We start from the raw sequence: 25,813 nt of genomic DNA, 5'->3' as shown, positions 1-25,813 counted from the left end.
AGAGTATGACAGAAAATTTTGAAAGTAATAAAAAGATGTTTTGAATAGAAATTAAGAGAGGAAAAGAAAGAGAATCAAGTAGAGAAAAGGTAAAAGGTGCAGATGAGAGATGATAATGGAAGAGAAAGCAGTAAGAGGAAGATGGGACGAGTGTTTTAGAGAGTTGCTAAATGTGAAGGAGGATATGAAGGGAAAGATAGTTACAGTGGGAAGTGCTAAGAAAATGACTGTGATGAGTGAGGAAAATGGAAGAGAAATAAGGAAGGATTAAGTGAAGGCAGTTGTTAAGATGATGAGAGCAGGTAAGGCACCTGGCCTGCATGGATGCCATGCAGAATGTCTGAAAAAAAGGAGGTACAGTGATGGTGGTCTGGCTGGTGAGGTTATTTAATGTTTGTTTGAGAGAGGGTAGAGTGCCGGAGGACTGGAGGAGTGCCTGTATAGTTCCACTAAACAAGGGAAAGGGGGACAAGTATGAGTGTAGTAGTTTTAGAGGGATTAGCTTGTTAACCTCTTCACTCCGGGGCACATCGCACGTCTGGCAGCATTAGCTGCCCGATGTGTGATGTTGCGTCATAATAATCTCATTATAAAAAATAAAGTCAATGCTCAATCGTTTGTTCTCTTTCACCCGTGTATTTTGATAACCATAGAAAATTGATGAAGCTAGTTTAGAGAGAATGGAAATTACGTAGGTACGACTACAATAAATATAATCAAGATGGCGACGTTGGCATCATCGAGTACCCACTTGCTCCTCATGCCGCCTATGTAGGCGTCACCGTATGGAAGTGGTCAAGTGTTGTTGGGAAGGCTTATGGAAGGGTCTTGACTGAGGGGATTAGAAGAGGAACAGAGGGAGTAATTGGTGAGGAACAGTGTGGATTTTGGACTGGTAGAGGTTGCATAGATCAGATTTTTGTGGTAAGACAAATATGTGAGAAAGCTATAGGAAAAGGTTTTTGGACTTTTATGGATCTATAAAAGGCCTATGACAGGGTAGACAGGAAGGCACTGTGGGAGGTTTTGCAGATATACGGGATAGGAGGAAAGCTTTTAGGAGCAGTCAATAGTTTTTACAAGAGTAGTAGGGCGTGTGTCAGGATTAGAAACAAAGAGAGTGGTTTGAGGTAAAGGTGGGACTTTGTCAGGGATGTGTTATATCACCCTGGCTGCTCAACTTATACATGGATGGGGCAGTGTGAGAGGTAAATGCAAGGGTGGTGGGTCAGGGATTGGAGATGGTTAAAGAAAATGGAGAAAAATGGGAGGTGAGCCAGCTGTTTTTTGCAGACAACACTGTGCTTGTGGCAGGATCAGAGGGATTAAGGAAATTAGTGACAGAGTTCGGGAGAGTGTGTGAAAGAAGGATGTTGAAGATAAATGTGGGTAAAAGGTGATGAGATGTACAAGGGGGGAAAATGGCAACAGACTGGAAGTGAACATTAAGGGAGAGAGACTGGAGGACGTGGATAGTTCTAGGTATTTGGGTGTGAATGTGGCAGGAAAGGGAGGGGTGGAGGTGGAGGTAGAATGTAGATTGAGAGAAGCGGGTAAGTGCCTTGGTGGATTAAAATGTGTAATGAGAAATAGACATCTGGGAATGGATGCTAAGAGGAGATTTTATCAAGGAGTGATTGTGCCAACTGCATTGTATGGGGCAGAAACATGGAACATAAAAGAGGAAAAGAGAGGGAGTTTGAATGTGTTTGAGATGAGGAAGGATGGGAGAGGATAGGAGACAGGCGTGAATGGAGAATGATTGTATATGGATGATGTTGTGATGCACAAGGTGGAATGGGTGGGGGATAAGGGTGAGGTAGTATGAGAAAAATTTGACACAGCCCGAAGGGATTTCTCCCCGTCTTCTCCTTTTCTGCATGGGGGGATGGAGAGGGGGGTCACCAAATTAATGAAGTGGCCTTGCTGTGGATGTATTGTGTCTTGTGACACTGCTTCTGACCCAGGGCATTGGACAAGATGCAGGGATGACCCATCATCCAGGAGGTGCCAAGATAAAAGGGAGGGTAGTGTGTGGAGGGGAGTGGAATGGATTAGGGATGGAATGGGTGGGAATGGTTTTTATGCCTTTATTTTTTGGCTACCTCCCTTGTAAGGGGGAAAAAGCCTTTGGTATATGCATGCATACATCCTTATCAGATGAAAATACCAATATTAAAAATCAAGTACCTGAGTGCTCCACGCATGCGAGTGTAGTCAATACGTGGGATGAGCTTCAAGTGCACATTGTTCTGTGAAGGATCTACATAATCTACCTGGGCAAGATCATCCTTGAAAATACCTGAAAAAATGAAAGTTGGTGTAATACTCCCAACACCAGAAAAACCTGCTTAACAATTTAATTCTAGTAATGTCTATACTACTACCTTAATTTAGGGGGTCAATTTAATTGACAGTGATGCTATTAAAACCATGGGTGGGGAAGAGACTCAGGATGGTGACTTCCTTATCTTTGAAGGCAACCATTTCACAGGCAAGGGTTTCTTGTACAAGACCTTTGTTATGTCAGTAGCAAGTAGCTGATACTTTATGGTGTGATAGAGGAAATCTCTATTCATAGAGAAATAATGCTACTTTATTATACTATGACTGTCCCTCCCTTATGCTGTCCCCCTACTCTTAATACTGTTGTGTACCATACATTTACCAATGACTTTTTCCCACTTACAAGGGAGGTAGCAAAAAACAAAGGCATAACATCCACTCCACTCATCCCCACATACTCCACTCCTTTTCACCCCACTCCCTCCCTTTTATCTTGGCTCCTCCTGGATGATAGGTCATCCCTGCATCTCACCCACTGCCCTGGGTCAGAAGCAAATTTTACAAATAACAGCACATCCACAGAAGGGCTGTTTCATTTAATCAGCAACCCATCCTCTCCATTCCCTCATGCAGAAAAAGAGCAGATGGGGGAAAAATCCCTCCAGACTACATCAAAATATAATTCACACACACCCCAACCCCATGCATCACAGCATCATTCATACACATTCTCCACTCACCCCTATCTTCTGTCTTCTCCCTTCCTTCCTCAACAGACATTCCCCTCTTTCCCAATGCCCCTTTTACCCCATTCATCCATCTCATCCTTGGTTGCCCCTCTCAAGTTCACTACCTCCACCTCTGCCTTCTACACCTCTTTTACTAATCTTTCTTCAATCATTCTTTTCATGTGTCCAAACTATCCCAATACTCTTTCATCAACCCTATCTCCCAACTCCCTTTCCACCCCTGCTCTACTCATCACCTTTCTTCTCACTCTATCCAACCAAGTAACCCCGATCATACTTCTATGGCATTTCATCTCACACATATTCAAACTCTTACACTCCTATTTCAATTTTTCTGCCCCATACAGCACTGTTGGCACAATCACTCCTTCATACAATCTCCTCTTACCATCCATTTCCAAATGTCTATTTCTCATTACACTTTTTGATCCCCCAAGGAATTTACTTGCTTTTCTCAATCTACATTCTACCTCCACCTCCACTCCTCCCTTTCCTGCCACATTTGCACCCAAGTATCTAAAGCTATTTACTTCCTCAGCTCTCCCTCAACACTCACTTCCAGCCTGCTACCACTCTCTCTTCTTGTACATCTCATCACCTTACTTTTACCCATATTCATCTTCAACTTCCTTCTTTCACACACCTTGCCAAAAGAGTAGCATTGCCAGCAAACAACTACTGGCTTATCTCCCATTTTTCTCAATTTTCTTTAATCACTATCAATCCCCAGCCCATTATACTTGCACTTACCTCTTGCTCCATATCATCCATGTATAAATTGAACAGCCAAAACAACAACACATCCCTGGTGAAATCCCACCTTTACCTCAAACCACTCACTTTCTCCACTTCTAATTCTAACACAGGCTCTACTACTTTTGTAAAAACTGCTGACCACTTTTAGCATCTTTCCTTTTATCCCATATATCTGCAATACTTCACACAGTGCTTTCCTGTCTACCCTGTCATAAATCTTTTCATAAATACATACATGTACCAAGGATTTTTTTCCCCTTACAAGGGAGGTAGCCAAAAAGAAAAAGGCATAAAATCATTCCCACCCATTTCATCCCTAAATACACTCCACTCCCCTCCACCATCCCTCTTATCTTAGCACCTCCTAGATGACAGGTCATCCCTGCACCTTGTCCACTGTCCTAGGTCAGAGGCAGTGTCGCAAGTCACAGCACATCCACAGCAAGGCCGCTTCATTAAATTGACGACCCCCCCCTCTCCGCTCCCCCCATGCAGAAAAGGAGAAGACGGGGAGAAATCCCTTCGGGCTCACACATACTAACTCACCCCCCATCCCCCCACCCATTCCACCTCATGCATCACAACATCATCCATATACAACCATTCTCCATTCACCCATCTTCTGTCCTCTCCTGTCCTTCCTCAACAGACATTCCCCTCTTCCCCAAAGCCCTTTTCACTCCATCCATCCATCTCATCCTTGGACGTCCCCTCATGTTCACTCCCTCCATATCTGCCTTCCATACCTCTTTTATTTTTTCTTCATTCATTCTTTCCATGTGTCCCAACCATCCTAATACCCTTTCATTAACCCTATCTCCCAACTCCCTTTCCACCACTGTTCTTCTCCTCACCTCTTCATTTCTCACTCTATCTAGCCTAGTAACCCCCATCATAATTCTATGACACCTCATCTCAAACACATTCAAACTCCTCTCTTCTTCTCTTATGTTCCATGTTTCTACCACATACAGTGCTGTTGGCACAATCACTCCTTCATACAGTCTCCTCTTAGCATCCATTCCCAAATGTCTATTCCTCATTACACTTTTTAATCCACCAAGGCATTTATTCACTTCTCTCAATCTACATTCTACCTCTACCACCACTCCACCTTTTCCTATCACATTTGCACCCAAGTATCTAAAACTATCCACTTCCTCCAGTCGCTCTCCCTTAATGCTCACTTCCAGTCTGCTGCCACTTTCACCCCTTGTACATCTCATCACCATCTTCCTCAATCCCTCCTCCATTCCTGCCACAAGTGCAGTGTTGTCTGCAAACAACAGCTGGCTCACCTCCCACTTTTCTCCATTTTCTTTAACCATCTCCAATCCCTGACCCACTACCCTTGCATTTACCTCTCGCACCACCCCTTCGATGTACAAGATGAACAGCCAGGGGACATAACGCATCCCTGACGTAGTCCCACCTTTACCTCGAACCACTCACTCTCTCCATTTCTAATCCTGACACATGCTCTACTACTCTCATAAAAACTCTTGACAGCTCCTAGAAACTTTCCTCCTATCCCGTATATCCGCAAAACCTCCCATAGTGCCTTCCTGTCTACCCTGTCATAAGCCTTTTCCGGATCCAAAACAGCCCAAAAAAACATCCTTCCCCTTTCCTATAGCTTTCTCACATATCTGTCTTACCACAAATATCTGATCTACACATCTACCTGTCCTAAATCCACATTGTTCCTCACCAATTACTCCCTCTGTTCCTCTCCTAATCCTCTCAATCAAGATCCTCCCATAAGCCTTCCCAACTACACTTAACAAGCTAATCCCTCTGAAACTACTACACTCACATTTGTCCCCTTTTCCCTTGTAAAGTGGAACTATAAAGGCACTCCTCCAGTCCTCCAGCACTCTACCCTCTCTCCAGCAAACATTAAATAACCTCACCAGCCAGTCCACCATTACTGTACCTCCTTTTTTTAGGCATTCTGCATGGCATCCATTCAGACCAGGTGCCTTACCTGCTTTCATCATCTTAACAACCGCCTTCACTTCCTCCTTCCTTATTTCTCCTCCATTTTCCTCACTCATCACAGTCATTTTCTTGGCATTTCCCACTGCAGCTATCTTTCCCTCCCTATCCTCCTTCACATTTAGCAACTCCCTAAATCTTTTCAATATCCATAAAGCCCCCAAAAAACATCCTTACCTTTTCCTTAAGCTTTCTCACATATCTGTCTTACCACAAAAATCTGATCCACACCTCCCCTACCTGTCTTAAACCCCCACTGTTCTTCACCAATTACTCCCTCTGTTCCTCTCCTAATCCTCTCAATCAAAACCCTCCCATATACTTTCCCAATTACTCTCAACAAACTACTCTGAAACTACTACACTCATGCTTATCCCCATTTCCTTTGTAAAGTGGGACTATACAGGCACTCCTCCAGCACTCTACACTCTTTTAAACAAACATTAAACAACCTCACCAGCCAGTCCACCAACACTGTACCTCCATTTTTAAACACTACACATGACACCCATCTATACCTGGTGCCTTACCTGTTCTCATCATTTCAATAACTGCTTTCACCTCATCTTTCCTTATTTCTCCTTCATTTTCCTCATTCATCACTGTCATTTTCTTAGTGATTCCCACTACAACTACCTTTCCCTCCCTATCTTCCTTCACATTTAGCATCTCCCTAAAATACTTTGCACATCTTCCTCTTACTGCTGTCTTTTCCATTGTCATCTCTCCATCTGCACCTTTAACCTTTTCCTCTCTAGAAGATTCATCTCCTTATGCTCTCTTAATTTCCTTCCAAAACATTTTTTTATTACATCAATTTTTTTGTCATACCCTTACCTCATTTCACATCTGCTTTCCTCTTTACTTCATTTATATTAGGCTTTACTTTTCTTCTCTTTTTTTTGTGCTTCTCATATGATTCATCATATTTTGTAACCAATTTTTGAAAGCTTGCTTCTTTTCTACAAATTTTTTTGTTTCATTATCCTACCACTCACTACCCTTTCTTCTATTTTCTCCTGTCCTTGGTCCATACACCAACTTTGCACACCTTGTGACTCCCTCCTTGAAACATTCCCATTCTTCCTCCATTCCTAGTTCTACTCTATCCTTCACTTCCTCCCACTCCTCTCTAAGCTTCTTCTTGTATTCCTTTTCTTTCTCATTTAAGCAGTTTACTCTAAGCACCTCCCTACCTTCTGTACTTTTCCTCTTTCTCTATCCTCCACTCTCAACTTACCTTCCACCAAAAAATGTAATTTTTGCAGGAAAATTAATTTTTCCCTGATACAAACCTGAGGTACTCCTTACCCAAGGATTACTTCACGTAAGCCAAAAGTTTCTACCGCTAACACTGTGTGTTGTTTGAAAAACACCTCACTCCGTGGGTCTGGGCAACCATTATCCTCGGTAAGGGGCCCTCCTGGGGCAAGGGCCCCCCCCCCCTTCCCCCACAAGCATAGGCCGCTAAGCACCATTGTCTGAGCCAGGTATGAAATTAATCACGAGGTTTGACAGGCCAGGTAGAAGGAACTATTAGAGGGGTGGCTGAGGAGGGACATTAGAGGTAAGGAGTACCTCAGGTTTGTATCAGGGAAAAATTAATTTTCCTGTGAAAATTACATTTGTTCCGAAGAATACAAACTCTTCGGTACTCCTTACCCAAGGAGACTCGGACTTAGGAGGGAAGGAAGTAGTTATCTAGCCTGGGAAACCTCCGTAAGGAAAAAATTTGTGTGCTAAGACCTACGTTGACCAGACCTTTATACATTTCCCTAAACTGTGAAGGGCACCTAGTTCTGTTCCCAGGAATGGAGACAGACAGGGTATACTCACTTTGTACCACTTGCAGGGCTTGAATTGATTCCCTTGGAATGCTTGAGAGCCCTCGGTGCGGTAAGGGAATGTAGGAGTATGAGAAGGACTTTGGATAGGTATCACGGTGGTTGCCGAACCAGAACCTAGATGAGGTTTCAGGGTTGGTTGTGTGCCATTGGTAAGGGGTATGTCATCTCAAGACTTCCTGGGCGGCCACTATGGGACCCAGAGAGAAGGTCCCTAAGGATTCCCACATGACTTCTTTGAGGTAAAAGGAAGTGAACGTAGTCTGGGACTTCCATATACCTGCTTGAAGGACCTGGTTGACCGACAGGTCCTTTCAGAAGGCTAGGGAGGTCCCTATTGCCCTGAGGTCATGAGCTTTTGCTCTAGGGCAATCCGTGGGGCTCATGGTGTAGGACCTGTGGATGACTTCCTTGATCCAGTAAGAAATGGAAGTCTTAGTGACGGGCTTGGGCTTACTCCTGGAAGAGACGAACAATCTTGGCAAGTCTGGTCTAAGATGCTTAGTCCTCCTGAGGTAGGTACAGATAGCACGTACTGGGCATAGTACCATTTCTGCATGTTCGCCCCCTACAAAGTCGTATAAGGAAGGGATACTAAAGGACCAGAATCTGGGGTCGGCTTTGGCCGGATCCTGGTTTTTGGCAATGAATTGGGGCAGAAAAGTGAAGGAGACCTCGTGCCATCCTTTCGAGTGGGCGACTCGATAAGAGATGGCATGTAACTCCCCGACCCTCTTGGAAGACGCAAGGGCCAAGAGAAAAACTGTCTTCAAGGTGAGGTCCTTCAAATGAGCATCTCGGAGGGGCTCGTAAGGGGGACCCCGCAGAGAGTTCAGGACTAATGCCACATCCCACGGAGGAGAAGTGATCTCCCTGGGGGAGCATGATTTTCTGAAATGTCTGAAGAGCATGGAAATCTATGGGGACAGGGCCAGATCCATGTCCTTCAGAGAAAACACCTGATTAAGAGCTGCCCTATAGCCCTGCACTGCCGAGAGGGAGATCTTCTTGGACTTCCGGAGGAAGTGACAGAAGGAGGCAATCTGAGGAATGGTGGCTTGATCTGGGATTATTGCCCGGGAGTGGCACCATTCTGCAAAGGCATTCCATTTCCCTTGATAAAGGGTAGCTGAGGAAGAGCGAATAGGGGAGGACATGTCTTCCGCCACTTCTTTGGGGAAACCCTTCTCTAGGAGGATCCGGACCATAGTCTGAACGCGTGAAGCGCCAGAGCTGACGGGTTCTTGTGCCAGGCCCCGTTGACTGGTTGATGTAGAAGGTCGGATCTTCCCTGAAGGGCCAGGGGCTCCTCCACCGCTAGCTCGAGGGCGTCTGGAAACCATGGGGCTTCCGGCCACCAGGGAGCGATCAAAGTCATCCGAAGGTTGGATGCATTTCGTACTCTCTGGAGCACCTTCTGGAGCAAGGGAAACGGTGGGAAAGCGTAGGTGTCGAGGTTGTCCCAACTTTGCAGAAGAGCATCCTCTCCTGCTGCCAGCGGATCTGGGAGAGGGCTGAAATATACTGGGAACTGGTGATTCCATCTGGTGGCGAAAAGGTCTACCAGAGGGGAGCCCCATTTGTTGATGAGGAAGGTCGCCACTTCCGGATGGAGGGACCACTCCGTGCTGAGTACCTGATTCCTTCTGCTGAGGTGGTCCGCCCAGACATTCTTCTTCCCTGGGATGTAGCGAGCTCTGAGTGCCACTTAGAGATTCTTGGCTAAATGGAGGATGTCCATAGTGAGATGGCAGAGGTCCTGGAAGACTGTGCCACCCTGCTTGTTCAGGTAGGCTACTACCGAGGAATTGTCCGACGTGATGCCCACAACTTTCCCCGAGATCTGATCCGAGAAATGACGGAGAGCCAGCAGTACCGCTTTCAACTCTAGCCAGTTGATATGGGCCGTCCGCTCGACTGTGGACCAGAAACCGCTGACGTGATCGTCGTTGAGGTGGGCCCCCCAGCCCTCCTTGGAGGCGTCAGAGAAGAGGAGGACTTCCGAGTGCACGCACCGTGCTTGAGAAGTGCGGAAAAATTCCCGTTGTTTCTCCATCTGTTCCTTCAGCGTAGTGAAGAGTGAACAGAGAGTGGGGAGGAGGTCCAGGGAATGCCCGTTTGGCGAGTCCCGCCTGGGTGCAGATGGTCTGGGAGAGGCAAAGGGGAGACTGCCTTCTCTGGAAGAGGAGGGGTCACCCGCAACTAATGCGCGCGTGGGTACACCTTGGGCCTCCTGCCCCCCGGGCATAGAAAGGGTTCCGTGGATGACCCGGCTCGTCTTACGATGGGAGGAAGGTGGACTGCGGGACTCCCGAGGAGGAGGAGAGGCCGAAGCGCTCGTCGGCTCCAAAATCGGGTCCTTTGTCCGTGGGGGGGGTGAGCTGCTGGGCAGCGTCGCGGGGAGGCCACCTACGGATGCATCCGGGAAAAAGCTCGTACTCGGGGGATAGTTCGTGGGGGCCAGAGGCGCATGCCTGTCGAAGCTAACCGCCTTGGGTGATGGAATAGGAGGTAATTTGGCTTGAGACCGACTCGAGGTAGCCGTTGTACAACCTTTCCGTCTACTACGTTTTGGAGGAGGGGGAGAACTGCCCTTGTCCTCTGCCAGCGCAGCATGCCTTCTCTTTGTTTCGGGTGAGCGGGAAAGGGATCTTCCCTGCGCGCGTACTTCGTTCTTTGCCTGCACTTTCTTGTGAGCATGAAAATACGCGGACCACTGCTTATCATCCCAGTGAGCGCACGTAGTACATGGGGATGAAGGGGAACACTCCATATTCCTACAGTGGATACACCAAATGTGTGGATCTACAGGTGCTGGCGGGAGAGCAGCCCGGCAGAGAAAGATGGCCGTGGGCGAAGGCACACATCCTATTGCGAACAACAACACTATGACCAGATTCCATACTTACAGAGAAGCGTAGAATACTCGGTGGAGGTTAAGGAGAGGAACGGGAGTAGGAAGAGGGTGCTCAAACACTTCCAGGCGGCGGGATGGCGTCGATGCAGGATGCTCAAACACAAAGGAAGCCGTTGGAAGGTTGGAGATGGCCGAAGCAGGGTGCCCTAATGTCGTCACAATCTCAAGAGGCCGGGAATTGGGCCGATTGGGAAACGTGGAATACGCAAGGGCAAGCACCGCACTATAACTGGAGGGAATACCGTTCCCCGACCGCACTTCGAAATTGTTAGCTGGTAATGTGAGAGATGTTGACTCTATCCGTACCGCGAAGACAATGGTGCTTAGCGGCCTATGCTTGTGGGGGAAGGGGGGGGCCCCCTTGCCCCAGGAGGGCCCCTTACCGAGGATAATGGTTGCCCAGACCCACGGAGTGAGGTGTTTTTCAAACAACACACAGTGTTAGCGGTAGAAACTTTGGCTTACGCGAAGTAATCCTTGGGTAAGGAGTACCGAAGAGTTTGTATTCTTCGGAACAAATATTCTGATATTCCCCCACTCTCTCCCCTTAAACCATGTAATCCAAAACTCTTCCTACTCTTCTCCTGGTTACCACTATATAGTCTAGCCCTATCTACCACCTTTCCATCCACCACTCTCTCCCATGTGTACTTAGCTTGACTTTCTTCCTAAACACTATATTTGCTATCATCAACTCCCCAGACATATCTCCACCATCAACTCTCCACTACAATTTTCTTCTGAAACTCCACACTTCCCATTCACTCCCACTATTGGTTCATTTCCTACCCAAGGATTAAGATCTTCCAATATCACTACATTGACATTTCTTCCTCAACCCTCTATGCACTCATTTAAATCCAAAAAGCATCCCTTTCCTCCACACTCTTCTCACTATCAGGCCTATATGCACTTACAAAAACCCACATCTCCCTTCCCAGTTTCACCTTCTTCCACATTCGACATATTCTAAAGGGTGAGAGTGGAAGAATATCAGATAATTTTTTTTGTGGAAGTTAAGTTGAGAGCGGAGGATAGATGGACAAAGAAGAAAAGGACAGAAGGTAGGGAGATACTTGAACGGCTTATGTGAGAAAGAAAAGTAGGAGTACAAGAAGAAGCTGAGAGAGGAGTGGGAGGGAATGAAAGAGGAATACCAGGAGTGGAGGAGAAATGGGAATGGTTCAAGGAGTTACAAGGTGTGCAAAGATGGTGTGGAGAAGAGAAGAAACAAGCATTCACAAATTGGTTACAAAATAGGATGACAGAATCATATGAGAGATACAAAGAAAAGGGAAGAGAAGTAAAGTATAAGATAAAGGAGGCAAAGAGGATAGCAGATGTGAAATGGAATGAGAATATGAAAGAAAATTTTGAAAGTAATAAAAATGTTTTGGAAGGAAATTAAGAGAGGAAGAGGAGGCGAATGAAGTAGAGAAGAAAAGGTAAAAGCTGCAGATGGAATGATGATAATGGAAGAGATGGCACAAAGAGGAAGATGGGCAGAGTATTTTAGGGAGTTGCTAAATGTGAAGGAGGATAGGAAAGTTAAGGTAGTTGTATTGAGAAACGCTAAGAAAATGACAGTGATGAATGTGAAAATGGAGGAGAAACAAGTAAAGGTGAGGTGAAATCAGTGATTAAAATGATGGGAGCACGTAACACACCTGGATGGATGGGTGTCATGCGAAGTGTATACAAAAAAGGGAGGTACAGTGATGATGGACTGGCTGGTGTGGTTGTTTAATGTTTGTCTAAAAGAGGGTAGAGTACTGGAGGATTGCATGTATAGTTCCACTTTACAAGGGAAAAGGGGACAAGTGTGAGTGTAGTAGTTTCAGAGGGATTAGTTTGTTGAGTGTAGTTGGGAAGGCTTATGGGAGGGTTTTGACTGAGAGGATTAGGAGAGGTGCAGAGGGAGTAATTGGTTAGGAACAGTGTGGGTTTTGAACAGATGGGGGATGTGTAGCTTAGGTTTTTGTGGTAAGACAGATATGTGAAAAAGCTCTAGGAAAAGGTAAGGATTTTTTTGTGCCTTTATGGATTTGGAAAAGGCTTATGACAGGGAAGTACATACATACATATACCAAGGCTTTCTCCCCCTTACAAGGGAGGTAGCCAAAAACCAAAAGGCATAAAATCATTCCCACCCATTCCATCCATAAATACACTCCACACCCCCTCCACCCTCCCTCTTATCTTAGCACCTCCTGGATGATGGGTCATCCCTGCACCTTGTCCACTGCCCTGGGTCAGAAGCAGTGTCGCAAGACACAGCACATCCACAGCAAGGCTGCTTCATTAAATCGGCTCCACCCTCCCTCTCATCTTAGCACCTCCGGGATGATGGGTCATCCCTGCACTTTGTCCACTGCCCTGGGTCAGAAGCAGTGTTGCAAGACACAGCACATCCACAGCAAGGCCACTTCATTAAATTGACGACCCCCCCTCTCCATCCCCCCATGCATAAAGGAGAAGATGGGGAGAAATATCTTCGGGCTGCGTCAAATTTTGCTCACACATACTACCTCATCCCCCAACCCCCTGCCCATTCCACCTCATGCATCACAACATCATCCATATACAACCATTCTCCATTCACCCCTGTCTTCTGTCCTCTCCCGTCCTTCCTCAACAGACATTCCCCTCTTCCCCAAAGCCCCCTTCACCCCATCCATCCACCTCATCCTAGGACGTCCCTTCATGTTCACTCCCGCCACATCTACCTTCCACACCTCTTTTACTAGTCTTTCTTCACTCATTCTTTCCTTGTGTCCAAATCATCCTAATACTCTTTCATCAACCCTATCTCCCAACCCCCTTTCCACCCCTGTTCTCCTCCTCACCTCCTCATTTCTCACTCTATCTAGCCTAGTAACCCCCATCATACTTCTCAGACACCTCATCTCAAACACATTCAAACTCCATCTCTCTTCCTCTCTTATGTTCCATATTTCTGCGCCATACAGTGCTGTTGGCACAATCACTCCTTCATATAGTCTCCTCTTAGCATCCATTCCCAAATGTCTATTCCTCATTACACTTTTTAATCCACCAAGGCATTTATTCGCTTCTCTCAATCTACAGTCTACCTACACCTTCACTCAACCTTTTCCTGCCACATTTGCACCCAAGTATCTAAAACTATCCACTTCCTCCAGTTCTCCCTTAATGCTCATTTCCAGACTACTGCCACTTTCACCCCTTGTACATCTCATCACCTTACTTTTACCCACATTTATCTTCAGCTTTCTTCTATCACATACTCTCCCAAACTCTGTCACCAACTTCCTCAGTCCCTCCTCCGATCCTGCCACAAGCGCAGTGTCGTCAGCAAACAACAGCTGGCTCACCTCCCACTTTTCTCCATTTTCTTTAACCATCTCTAATTCCTGACCCACTACCCTTGCATTTACCTCTCGCACAACCTCATCCATGTATAAGTTGAACAGCCAGGGCGACATGACACATCCTTGACGAAGTCCCACCTTTACCTCGAACCACTCACTCTCTCCATTTCTAATTCTAACACAAGCTCTATTACTCTCATAAAAACTCTTGACAGCTCCTAGAAGCTTTCCTCCTATCCCGTATATCCGCAAAACCTCCCACAGTGCCTTTCTGTCTACCCTGTTGTAAGCCTTTTCCAGGTCCATAAAGGCCCAAAAAACATCATTCCCCTTTCCTATAGCTTTCTCACATATCTGTGATCTGATCTAAACAACCTCTACCCGTCCTAAATCCACACTGTTCCTCACCAATTACTCCCTCTCTTCCTCTCCTAATCCTCTCAGTCAAGATCCTCCCATAAGCCTTCCCAACTACACTTAACAAGCTAATCCCTCTGAAACTACTACATTCACACTTGTCCCCTTTTCCCTTGTAAAGTGGAACTATACAGGCACTCCTCCAGTCCTCCGGCACTCTACCCTCTCTCCAGCAAACATTAAATAACCTCACCAGTCAGTCCACCATCACTGTACCTCCTTTTTTTAGACATTGTGCATGGCATCCATCCAGACCAGGTGCCTTATCTGCTTTCATCATCTTAACAACTGCCTTCACTTCATCCTTCCTTATTTCTCCTCCATTTTCCTCACTCATCACGGTCATTTTCTTAGCATTTCCCACTGCAGCTATCTTTCCCTCCCTATTCTCCTTCACATTTAGCAACTCCCTAAAATATTCCGCCCATCTTCCCCTTACTGCCTTCTCTTCCATTATCATCTCTCCATCTGCACCTTTTACCTTTTCTCCTCTACTTGATTCACCTCCTCTTCCTCTCTTAATTTCTTTCCAAAACATCGTTTTATAACTTTCAAAATTTTCTTCACTTCACCCTTATTTCTCCTCCATTTTCCTCACTCATCACGGTCATTTTCTTAGCATTTCCCACTGCAGCTATCTTTCCCTCCCTATTCTCCTTCACATTTAGCAACTCCCTAAAATATTCTGCCCATCTTCCCCTTACTGCCTTCTCTTCCATTATCATCTCTCCATCTGCACCTTTTACCTTTTCTTCTCTACTTGATTCGCCTCCTCTTCCTCTCTTAATTTCTTTCCAAAACATCTTTTTATTACTTTCAAAATTTTCTGTCATACTCTTACCCCACTTCACATCTGCTCTCCTCTTTGCCTCCTTTACCTTTTGCTTTACTTCTCTTTTCTTTTCTTTGTACCTCTCATGTGACTCTCTCGTCCTATTTTGTAACCAAACTGTGAAAGCTCGCTTCTTCTCTTCTACAACCTTCTTTGTTTCCTCATCCCACCATTCACTACCCTTCCTTCTATTTCCTCCTGTCCTTCTTGTTCCACACACCATCTTTGCACACTTTGTGACTCCCTCCTTGAACCATCCCCATTCCTCCTCCACACCTAGCTCTACTCTATCCTTCACTCCCTCCCACTCCTCCTTCAGCTTCTTCTTGTACTCCTTCTCCTTTTCATTTAAAAAGTTCACTCTAATTTGTTCCAGGTATTTATCACTCTTAAAGTGATAAATACCTGGAACAAATATGACAAAGAAACATTGTGTGCAAACACTATTCAAGTTTTTAAGAAATAACTTGATGCTGAAAGATACGAAGTTGGGTCACCACAAGCATAGCTCCCTTCCTGTTTAATACAACTAAGTAAATACCAGTTACTCCCTCTGTTCCTCTCATAATCCTCTCAATCAAGATCCTTCCATAAGCCTTCCCAACTACACTTAACAAAATGATCCCTCTGAAACTACTACACTGCTGCAGTCCTCTGGCACTCTATTCTCTCTTAACCCGTATGTCACCAGGCAAATATTGTATACTCCCCCCTCCAGCGTCAGCGCCAAAGAAGTTTTTTTTTAATGCTTAAATCAACTAAAAATTGTGCAAAACCAACAAATCTTCCTTATTATGATTCACCTTAGTCTAGAAGTGGAGAAACTGGGTCAATTTTTTTAAGATATGCGTGCAAAAGTTTGATAGAACATCTGTAGACTTTCTTTTGCTCCTCACGCAGGTTGAACAAGGTCTTATTTTTTTGGGGAAGTTTTATTAGAATTTCAGAGAGTGAAGAAATTTGACATGATGTTTCAAGTCAATGTACAGTCACCCATAATAGTCTGACACTTTCGGAAAATGTGCATATAATAGTTTTTGTGGATTTTTTGGCAAATATTTATCACCTTGTTATGTGGTAAACTACAGGTAGACGTCGACTTGCGACCGAGTTCGGTTCTGACAGACAGGTCATAAGTCGAACTGGACGCAAGTCGGTCTATATATATATACAGTATATATATATATATATATATATATATATATATATATATATATATATATATATATATATATATATATATATATACATATATATATATATATATATATATATATATATATTGTATATTATATTTAGCATACTGAAAGAATCTTAGCATCTTTGAACTATGTTGTATAGTATTTTTAACCTTTTTATAATTTCATCTGATTTTCTCTGGGAAACATAGCCTGGGCCTAAGCATATTGAATAAAATCCTATCATCTTTGACCTATGATATTCAATACTGTATTTGTTAACATTTTTATTATTTTACCATCAGACTTTCTTTAGGAAACGTATGCATACTGAATAGAATCTTATTATCTTTGAGCTACGTTGTTTAATATTCATTAATTTTTTTATCATTTTCGTTAGGAAACGTAGCCTAGGCCTACGCATACTAAATAAAGTCCTGTCATCTTTGACCTACAAATACTTTTTGTTGGTTACATTAAAATCATTGTAAAGCACAATTAGGGGGGAAAAATTCAAAACACATTCTTTTCGTTTACGTACTGTACCGAAAATATTGTTATCGACAACAGACTAGGCATAATCAAAGTTTACTGTTACATTTTATATCACAAAACAAAAATACAAAATGCTGTACCGAACATTTTGTCATCGACAACAGACTAGGCATGAAAAATACTGTTACATTTTATTAATTGCAAAACATAAAAATACAAAATGTAAGGCAAAATTAGGATTTTTTTTTTATTTCAAAACATATTCTTTTCGTTTACGTACTGTACCTAACATATTGTTATCAACAACAAACTAGCCTAGGCATAAAAAGTTTGTTATATCTTATTAATTGCAAAACATATAAAAATACAAAATGCAATGCAAAATTAGGAAACCTTTTCCTTCAAACAAACAAAATGAAAGAATATTTAGTTGGCTGGGATGCTGACGCTGCCGGCAGCCTGCCAAAACTATCGTACTCGCGTCTCGCGGCGTGCTAGTAATAGTATTGCACTGCCAGCCATAACATTGCAATTCTATTACTCTATTAATGTTTGATATTATTGCACCATCTCGTGGTCGTAAAGTCGATCAGTCGTAAGTCGCACAAGTCGTAAGTCGACGACTACCTGTATTTTTTTTTTTTCCATATAATTTCATGGAGGATAGGTGATTGTGGTGTTTCTTATTGTTTTGGTAAATGTTTTAGTAAGCATCCATCACACCATTATTGCCCGTCCACATTTTGTGTTACTCATTACGAAAATTGGCAGAGGGAAATTGCTAGTTTTATACGTCTGAATACATACTAAATAGCACCTGCCTAACTGTCAAAGTACAACTTCACCTCCTCATACTTCATTTCGTACACTAGGATCACCTAAAATACATCCTACGGGCCAATTTTATACCCCAAGTTACCCCCGAAAAATTACTGCCTGGGTTGCTAGTTTTGTCAATAAATAAAAAAAATTAGGTGCCTTTTAAAGTCAATGGATAGGGTTACTTGGTCATTACCACAGATCTGACCCTCGACGTAATGCCTATTTTTGGCAAATCTTTTAAATTGTGGCAGACAACATATGCCACTGACGCTCAATTCATAAAACAATTGTGGCACACAATGCATGCTGCTGACGCTGTATGGGTTAAACTAACATTAAATAACCTCACCAGCCAATCACCCTCACCACACCTCCTTTTTAAGACATTCTGCATGGCATCCATCCAACCAAGGTGCCTTACCTGTTATCATCATCTTAACTGCCTTCATCTCATCTTTCATTATTTCTCTTCCATTTTCCTTTTTCATCACTGTCATTTTCTTAGCGCTTCCCACTGCAACTACCTTTCCCTCCCTGTCCTCATTCACATTCAGCAACTCCTTAAAATACTCTGCCTACCTTCCTCTTACTGCCTTCTCTTCCTTTATCATCTCTCCATCTGCACATTTTACCTTTTCTTCTCTACTTGATTTGATTTCTCCTCCTAATTTCTTTCCGATTTTTTTTTACACACACATATATATATATATATACCAAAGGTTTTCCCCCCTTATAAGGGAGGTAGCCAAAAAACAAAGGCATAAAAACCACTCCCACCCATTCTATCCCTAACATAATCCACTCTTTTCCACCCTCTTCCCTCCCTCTTATCTTGGCACCTTGTGGATGACAGGTCATTTTTATATTAATTTCAAAATTTTCTGTCATACTCTTACCCCATTTCACATCTGCCTCATTTATCTTATGCTTTACTTCTCTTCTTTTTTCTTTGTATCCCTCATCCTAATTCGTAACCAATCTGTGAATGCTTGCTTCTTCTGTTCTACCTTCTTTGCTTCATCATCCCACCACTTACTACCCTTCCTTCTATTTCCTCCCATCCTCCTTCTTCCACACACCATCTTTGCACACCTTGTGACTCCCTCCTTGAAACATCCCCATTCCTCCTCCATTCCTGGTTCTACTCTATCCTTCACTCCCTCCCACTCCTCTCTCAGTTTCTTCTTGTACTCCTTTTCTTTCTCAATTAAACACTTCACTCCGGGCCAAAATCTCGCGGGCAGCATTAGCTGACAGACGTATGATGTTGCGTCATAATACTCCCATTATAAAAAATAGTCACCGCTGTATCGATCATTCTCTCTTTCACCCGTGAATTTTGATAACCATAGAAAATATGATGAAGTCAGTTTACAGAGTATGGGGGTCACACAGGTATGACTACAAAAAATATAATCAAGACGCCAACATCGGCATCCTCGCATACCCACTTGCTCCTCATGACGCCTACATAGGCGTCACCGTATGGAAGGGGTTAACCACTTCCATACGGTGCCGCCTACATAGGCGGCATGAGGAGCAAGTAGGTACTCGCTGATGCCGAAGTCGCCATCTTGATTATATTTATTGTAGTTGTACCTACGTAATTTTCATTCTCTCTAAACTGGCTTCATCAGTTTTCTATGGTTATCAAAATGCACGGGTGAAAGAGAACGGACAATTTAGCACTGACTTTATTTTTTATAATGTGATTATTATTTCGAGACATCGCACGTCGGGCAGCTAATGCTGCCAGATGTGCGATGTGCCCAGGAGGGAAGAGGTTAAGCAGTTCACTCTAAGTACATCTCTACCTTCTGTCCTTTTCCTCTTTCTCCATCTATCCTCCACTCTCAATTTACCTTCCACCAAAAATGACCTGATATTCCCCCACTGTCTCCCCTTAGAATATGTACATCCTTAACTCTTCCTACTATACTCCTGGTTACCACTATATAGTTCATTAATGCTCTACCACCCTTTCATCCACCACCCTCTCCCTTGTATACTTATGCTTGACTTTCTTCCTAAACACTATATTCACTATCATCAACTCTCTTTTGAGACACACCTCCACCATCAACTCTCCACTACAATTTTTTCTTGGAATTCCAACCACTCTGTCTATTGGTTCATTTCCTACCCTAGCATTAAGGTCTCCCAATACCATTACATTGACATTTCTCTCTAATCCCTCTATGCACTCATTTAAAGCCACCCAAAAAGCCTCCCTTTCCTCTACACTCTTCTCACTATCAGGACCATATGCACTTACAAAAACCCACCTCTCCCTAGTTTCACCTTCATCCATACTAATCTTGAAGAAACCTTCCACTCCACTACACACTTACCTATCTCTTCACTTACTAGTATAGCCAACCTTTCTCTCCCTTGTCCTCTCTTCACTCCTAAGAACATCCCAACTACACTCCTTAACTCACACTCGCCCCTCCCTCTCAACTTAGTTTCACTCAATGCCAACACATCCATATCACAAAGATACTGCCTATCTCTTCCATTTTACTCTCATCTGTACCACATTCATGCACATTAAAAGACCCAAACCTTAGGGTACTGGTTGGAAAACTCCTAGACCCTCTTATGCCTTTACTTTTTTTTAGGAATGTCCCCTTTGGGCTACAGGGAGAAGGATGCCTTTTCCTATCCCTGTCCCATTTTTTGTTGCCTTGTACAACTCAAGTGGGAAGGCTTGATGGCAGTATTTTTTCCCACACCACAGGGTTAGGCAAAAAAAGGAAATGAATATTCAGAGAAATGGTACACAGCAGTAACATGGGGTGGAGGGGACGGCTGCAGTATAATAAAGCATCATTTCTCTATGAACAGAGATTTCCTCTATCACAGACAAAATTATGTGAATAAAGATTAGTAAAAAGGGGGTGGAAGGCAGAGGTGGAAGGAGTGAACATGAGGGGGCAACCAAGGATGAGATGGATGAATGGGGTAAAAGGGGCATTGGGAAAGAGGGGGAATGTCTGTTGAGGAAGGAAGGGAGAAGCCCCATCTCTTTTTGTGCATGAGGTGATGGAGGGGGGAAGGTCGCTGATTAAATGAAGTGGCCGTGCTGTGGATATACTGTGTTTTGTTATATTGTTTCTGACCCAGGGCAGTGGGTGAGATGGAGGGATGACCTGTTACCCAGGAGGAGCCAAGAAAAGAGGGAGGGAGGTGTGGTGAATGGGAGTGGAGTATGTGGGGATGAAATAGGTGGCAGTGGATTTATGCCTTTGGCTACCTCCCTTGTAAGGGAGAAAAAGCCATTGGTATATGTATGTAATGTCTGTGTGCATGTATTTATCTAGTTGTAGTATAATATGAGGTTGGAGCTGTGCCCATGGGTTCCCATCTCTTTGCCTCCACTCATCAAACTTTGTCTTAAATTTGTTTATCTTGTTGCCAATACCAAAGCCTGTGGTACCCAAAAGGTCACCCCTTTCCTATCAAGCATTTCAGTTCTTACTGTTTACATATTTCTATCATAGCAGAAATCCTTCATCCATTCCAGTATGTTCACTTTAACCCTTTGAATATAATGATGCCTACATAGGCATTATGAGGCGCAAGTGAGTATATCACCTTCTTGATTATATTTATTTTGTAGTCACAGCTGAGGGACCCTCTTATTCTGTGAACAGGGTTGATCACTTTTTCAGTGGTTACAAACATTCTGGATGAAAGAGAATGAGTATAATGGCTGTAACTTTATACTTTATAATGCATGTATTGTGAAGCATCATCATACGTCAGGCAGCTAATGTGGGTATGAATATTTGACTCGTATTAAAGAGGTTAAGCCCTATGTCTTCCAACTTCCATACAAATCTTTTGTGTGGTATCTTGTTAAAAACAAATGGACACATATTTTCACAATTTATTTCCTTAACACAAATACTAACCTCGCTTCAGTCGAACCCAGGCTCCCCTCTTAAGTGTAGGAACAGCCTTGACAACCCTTAGAACATCTGTCATTTGACTAATGGGAACCATCTGAAAATGTTCAATTCATGAATATGTGTATGAGACAGGATAAATTCATACATACATACATACATTCATATGTACACACACACACATACATACATATAACAAAAGACCCTTTCACCAGTGGGAGTGGCCAGCAAGACATGCACCCACTCTTCACCCACCCCACACCCATTTATTGATCTTTTTATCGTAGCCCCTTGTGGATGAAGGGTCATGCCTGTACTCTGCCCACTGCTTAGGTTAGAAGAATTAAACAAGACACAGCAACTCCAAATCTGGGACCAACAGTTGAAGCTGTTTACTCATACCACTTCATTACATGGTGACCCAATCCTCTCATCCGCTCATGAATTTCAGTTAAAATTCATACTCTATAATGACGAAAATCTTCAACAACAAACTAATTAGTGAGTTGGGGAGTATTCTGAGTTTGATAATGACTGCTACCTATTCTTCTACAGGAACTATACAATTCCATCTATTTTTTGCATAAAGAGATGGGAAGAGGGGACACCTCGTAAGAGAAGCGGCCCCTTTGTAATTCTAAGTTATTAAAACAGATGTCCTGTGCACCATTCTATGCCACTCTACTCACCCGATCTAACTTTATTCTTCATGAGCCCCACACCCAAACCATTACAAACTGAGTCCTACTCACTGTCTGTTGCCACATGCCAACACGTAGGTTCGACACACCCTCCATACAATGCTTGACATGTGTTTGTTTGAAAGCTTCGATGTAGATGTAGCCTTTGACACCCTCAGGAGCTACAACAGACTTAATCTGCAAAGGTTCTTCAGTGCGTTGGTAGGCTATGTATTTCCTCATGAGCTGCAAGGCTGTCATCTTCTCCTCACCTATGCGGCACTTCATCATCCACAAGTTAGGATCTCTGTAGATTGTATAAAAAAGTTTACAAAATTCCATATAAAAATAAAATACTATTTACACATAAAAATAAGCATCCACATGTTAAGATCCCTGGGGATAAAAATACACCTGATAGGTTCCCATGTTGCAAAACAAGCTACTACTCACACTTGATGAAAAATTACAATCAATAACAAAATGCACTCCATGCTTCAACTATGCCTAACATACCCAAGAAGTAGGAACTAACATAAGCAACATCTACTCACTTCACACCAGGCAACAAAGTCTGCTGAGTAATTTCGTCACCAATTTCTTCTCCTCCTTCACCAAAGCGCATAGCAGCAGAAGATTCTTCAGCATACTTTTGTCGATAATATTCTTCAATCTCTTCTTCCCTTTCATTTCTGGAAAAAAACAACAACACATATATTAATGACAGAATAAATACATACATACATATACCAGGGCTTTTTTTTCCCCTTACAAGGGACGTAGCCAAAAAGGAAAAGGCATAAAATCATTCCCACCCATTCCATCCCTGAATACACTCCACATCCCTCCACCCTCCCTCTTATCTTAGCACCTCCTGGATGACGGGTCATCCCTGCACCCTGTCCACTGCCCTGGGTCAGAAGCAGTGTTGCAAGACACAGCACATCCACAGCAAGACCGCTTCATTAAATCGGCAACCCCACCTCTCCATAAAAGGAGAAGACGGGGAGAAATCCCTTCGGGCTGCGTCAAATTTTGCTCACACATACTACCTCACCCCCCATCCCACAACCCATTCCACCTCATGCATCACAACATCATCCATATACAACCATTCTCCATTCACCCGTCTTCTGTCCTCTCCTGTCCTTCCTCAAAAGACATTCCCCTCTTCCCCAAAGCCCCCTTCACCCCATCCATCCACCTCATCCTAGGACGTCCACTCATGTTCATTCCCTCCACATCTGCCTTCCATACCTCTTTTACTTGTCTTTCTTCACTCACTCTTTCCATGTTTCAAAACCATCCTAATAATCTTTCATCAACCCCATCTCCCAACTCCCTTTTCACCCCTGTTCTCCTCCTCACCTCCTCATTTCTCACTCTATCTAGCCTAGTAACCCCCATCATACTTCTCAGACACCTCATCTCAAACACATTCAAACTCCTTCTCTCTTCCTCTCTTATGTTCCATGTTTCTGCCCCATACAGTGCTGTTGGCACAATCACTCCTTCATACAGTCTCCTCTTAGCATCCATTCCCAAAATGTCTATTCCTCATTACACTCTTTAATCCACCAAGGCATTTACTCACTTCTCTCAATCTACATTCTACCTCCACCTTCACTCCACCTTTTCCTGCCACATTTGCACCCAAGTATCTAAAACTATCCACTTCCTCCAGTCGCTCTCCCTTAATGCTCACTTCCAGTCTGCTGCCACTTTCACCCCTTGTACATCTCATCACCTTACTTTTACCCACATTTATCTTTAGCTTTCTTCTATCACATACTCTCCCAAACTCTGTCACCAACTTTCTCAATCCCTCCTCCGATCCTGCCACAAGCGCAGTGTCGTCTGCAAACAACAGCTGGCCCACCTCCCACTTTTCTCCATCTTCTTTAACCATCTCCAATCCCTGACCCACTACCCTTGCATTTACCTCTTGCACTACCCCATCCATGAATAAGTTGAACAGCCAGGGAAACAACGCATCCTTGACGAAGTCCCACCTTTACCTTGAACCACTCACTCTCTCCATTTCTAATTCTGACACAAGCTCTACTACTCTCATAAAAACTCTTGACAGCTCCTAGAAGCTTTCCTCCTATCCCGTATATCTGCATAACCTCCCACAGTGCCTTTCTGTCTACCTTATCGTAAGCCTTTACCAGATCCATAAAAGCCCAAAAAACATCCTTCCCCTTTCCTATAGCTTTCTCACATATCTGTCTTATCACAAAAATCTGATCTACACAACCTCTACCCATCCTAAATCCACACTGTTCCTCACCAATTACTCCCTCTCTTCCTCTCCTAATCCTCTCAATCAAGATCCTCCCCAACTACACTTAACAAGTTAATCCCTCTGAAACTACTACATTCACACTTGTCCCCTTTTCCCTTGTAAAGTGAAACTATACAGGCACTCCTCCAGTCCTCTGGCACTCTACCCTCTCTCCAGCAAACATTAAATAACCTCACCAGCCAGTCCACCATCACTGTACCTCCTTTTTTTAGACATTCTGCATGGCATCCATCCTGACCAGGTGCCTTACCTGCTTTCATCATCTTAACAACTGCCTTCACTTCATCCTCCCTTATTTCTCCTCCATTTTCCTCACTCATCACGGTCATTTTCGTAGTATTTCCCACTGCAGCTATCTTTCCCTCCCTAAAATATTCTGCCCATCTTCCCCTTACTGCCTTCTCTTCCATTATCATCTCTCCATCTGCACCTTTTACCTTTTCTTCTGTACTTGATTCGCCTCCTCTTCCTCTCTTAATTTCTTTCCAAAACATCTTTTTATTACTTTCAAAATTTTCTGTCATACTCTTACCCCACTTCACATCTGCTCTGCTCTTTGCCTCCTTTACCTTTAGCTTTACTTCTCTTTTCTTTTCTTTGTACATACATACATACATATACCAAGGCTTTTTCCCCCTTCCAAGGGAGGTAGCCAAAAAGGGAAAGGCATAAAAACACTCCCACCCATTTCATCCCTAAATACACTCCACACCCCTCCCACCCTTTCTCTCATCTGAGCACCTCCTGGATGACGGGTCATCCCTGCACCCTGCCCACCGCCCTGGGTCAGAAGCAGTGTTGCAAGACACAGTACATCCACAGCAAGGCCGCTTCATTTAATCGGCGACCCCCCCTCTCCGTCCCCCTTTGCATATAAGGAGAGGACGGGGAGAAATCCCTTCGGGCTGCGTCAAAATTTACTCACACATACTACCCCACCCCCCACCCCCCCGCCCATTCCTCCTCATGCAGTCACAACATCATCCATATACAACCATTCTCCACTCACCTCTGTCTTCCGTCCTCTCATATGACTCCCTCGTCCTATTTTGAAACCAATCTGTGAAAGCTTGCTTCTTCTCTTCTACAACCTTCTTTATTTCCTCATCCCACCATTCACTACGCTTCCTTCTATTTCCTCCTGTCCTTCTTGTTCCACACACCATCCTTGCACACTTTGTGACTCACTCCTTGAACCATCCCCACTCCTCCTCCACACCTAGCTCTACTCTATCCTTCACTCCCTCCCATTCCTCCTTCAGCTTCTTCT

General features: G+C 43.9%; 1 protein-coding gene across 2 annotated transcripts in view; it reads right to left on the bottom strand.

Annotated features, from left to right (window-relative positions):
- Nucleotides 1-25,813, bottom strand: part of Spt5 (Transcription elongation factor subunit Spt5) — a 188,025-nt gene that overhangs the window by 126,475 nt on the left and 35,737 nt on the right. For both annotated transcript variants that reach the window (XM_076199318.1, XM_076199317.1), the window contains exons 6-9: nt 22,790-22,927; nt 22,308-22,542; nt 21,562-21,652; nt 2,191-2,302 (exon numbers count right to left, since the gene is read on the bottom strand). In XM_076199318.1, the coding sequence (XP_076055433.1) occupies nt 2,191-2,302; nt 21,562-21,652; nt 22,308-22,542; nt 22,790-22,927 (576 nt within the window). The remainder of the gene's footprint in view (nt 1-2,190; nt 2,303-21,561; nt 21,653-22,307; nt 22,543-22,789; nt 22,928-25,813) is intronic.

This window comes from Oratosquilla oratoria, chromosome 16, assembly GCF_046742065.1.
Source record: "Oratosquilla oratoria isolate Oo_2021 chromosome 16, ASM4674206v1, whole genome shotgun sequence".
Classification (NCBI taxonomy): Eukaryota; Metazoa; Arthropoda; class Malacostraca; order Stomatopoda; family Squillidae; genus Oratosquilla; species Oratosquilla oratoria.
This window is presented reverse-complemented; position numbering and strand designations above follow the sequence as displayed.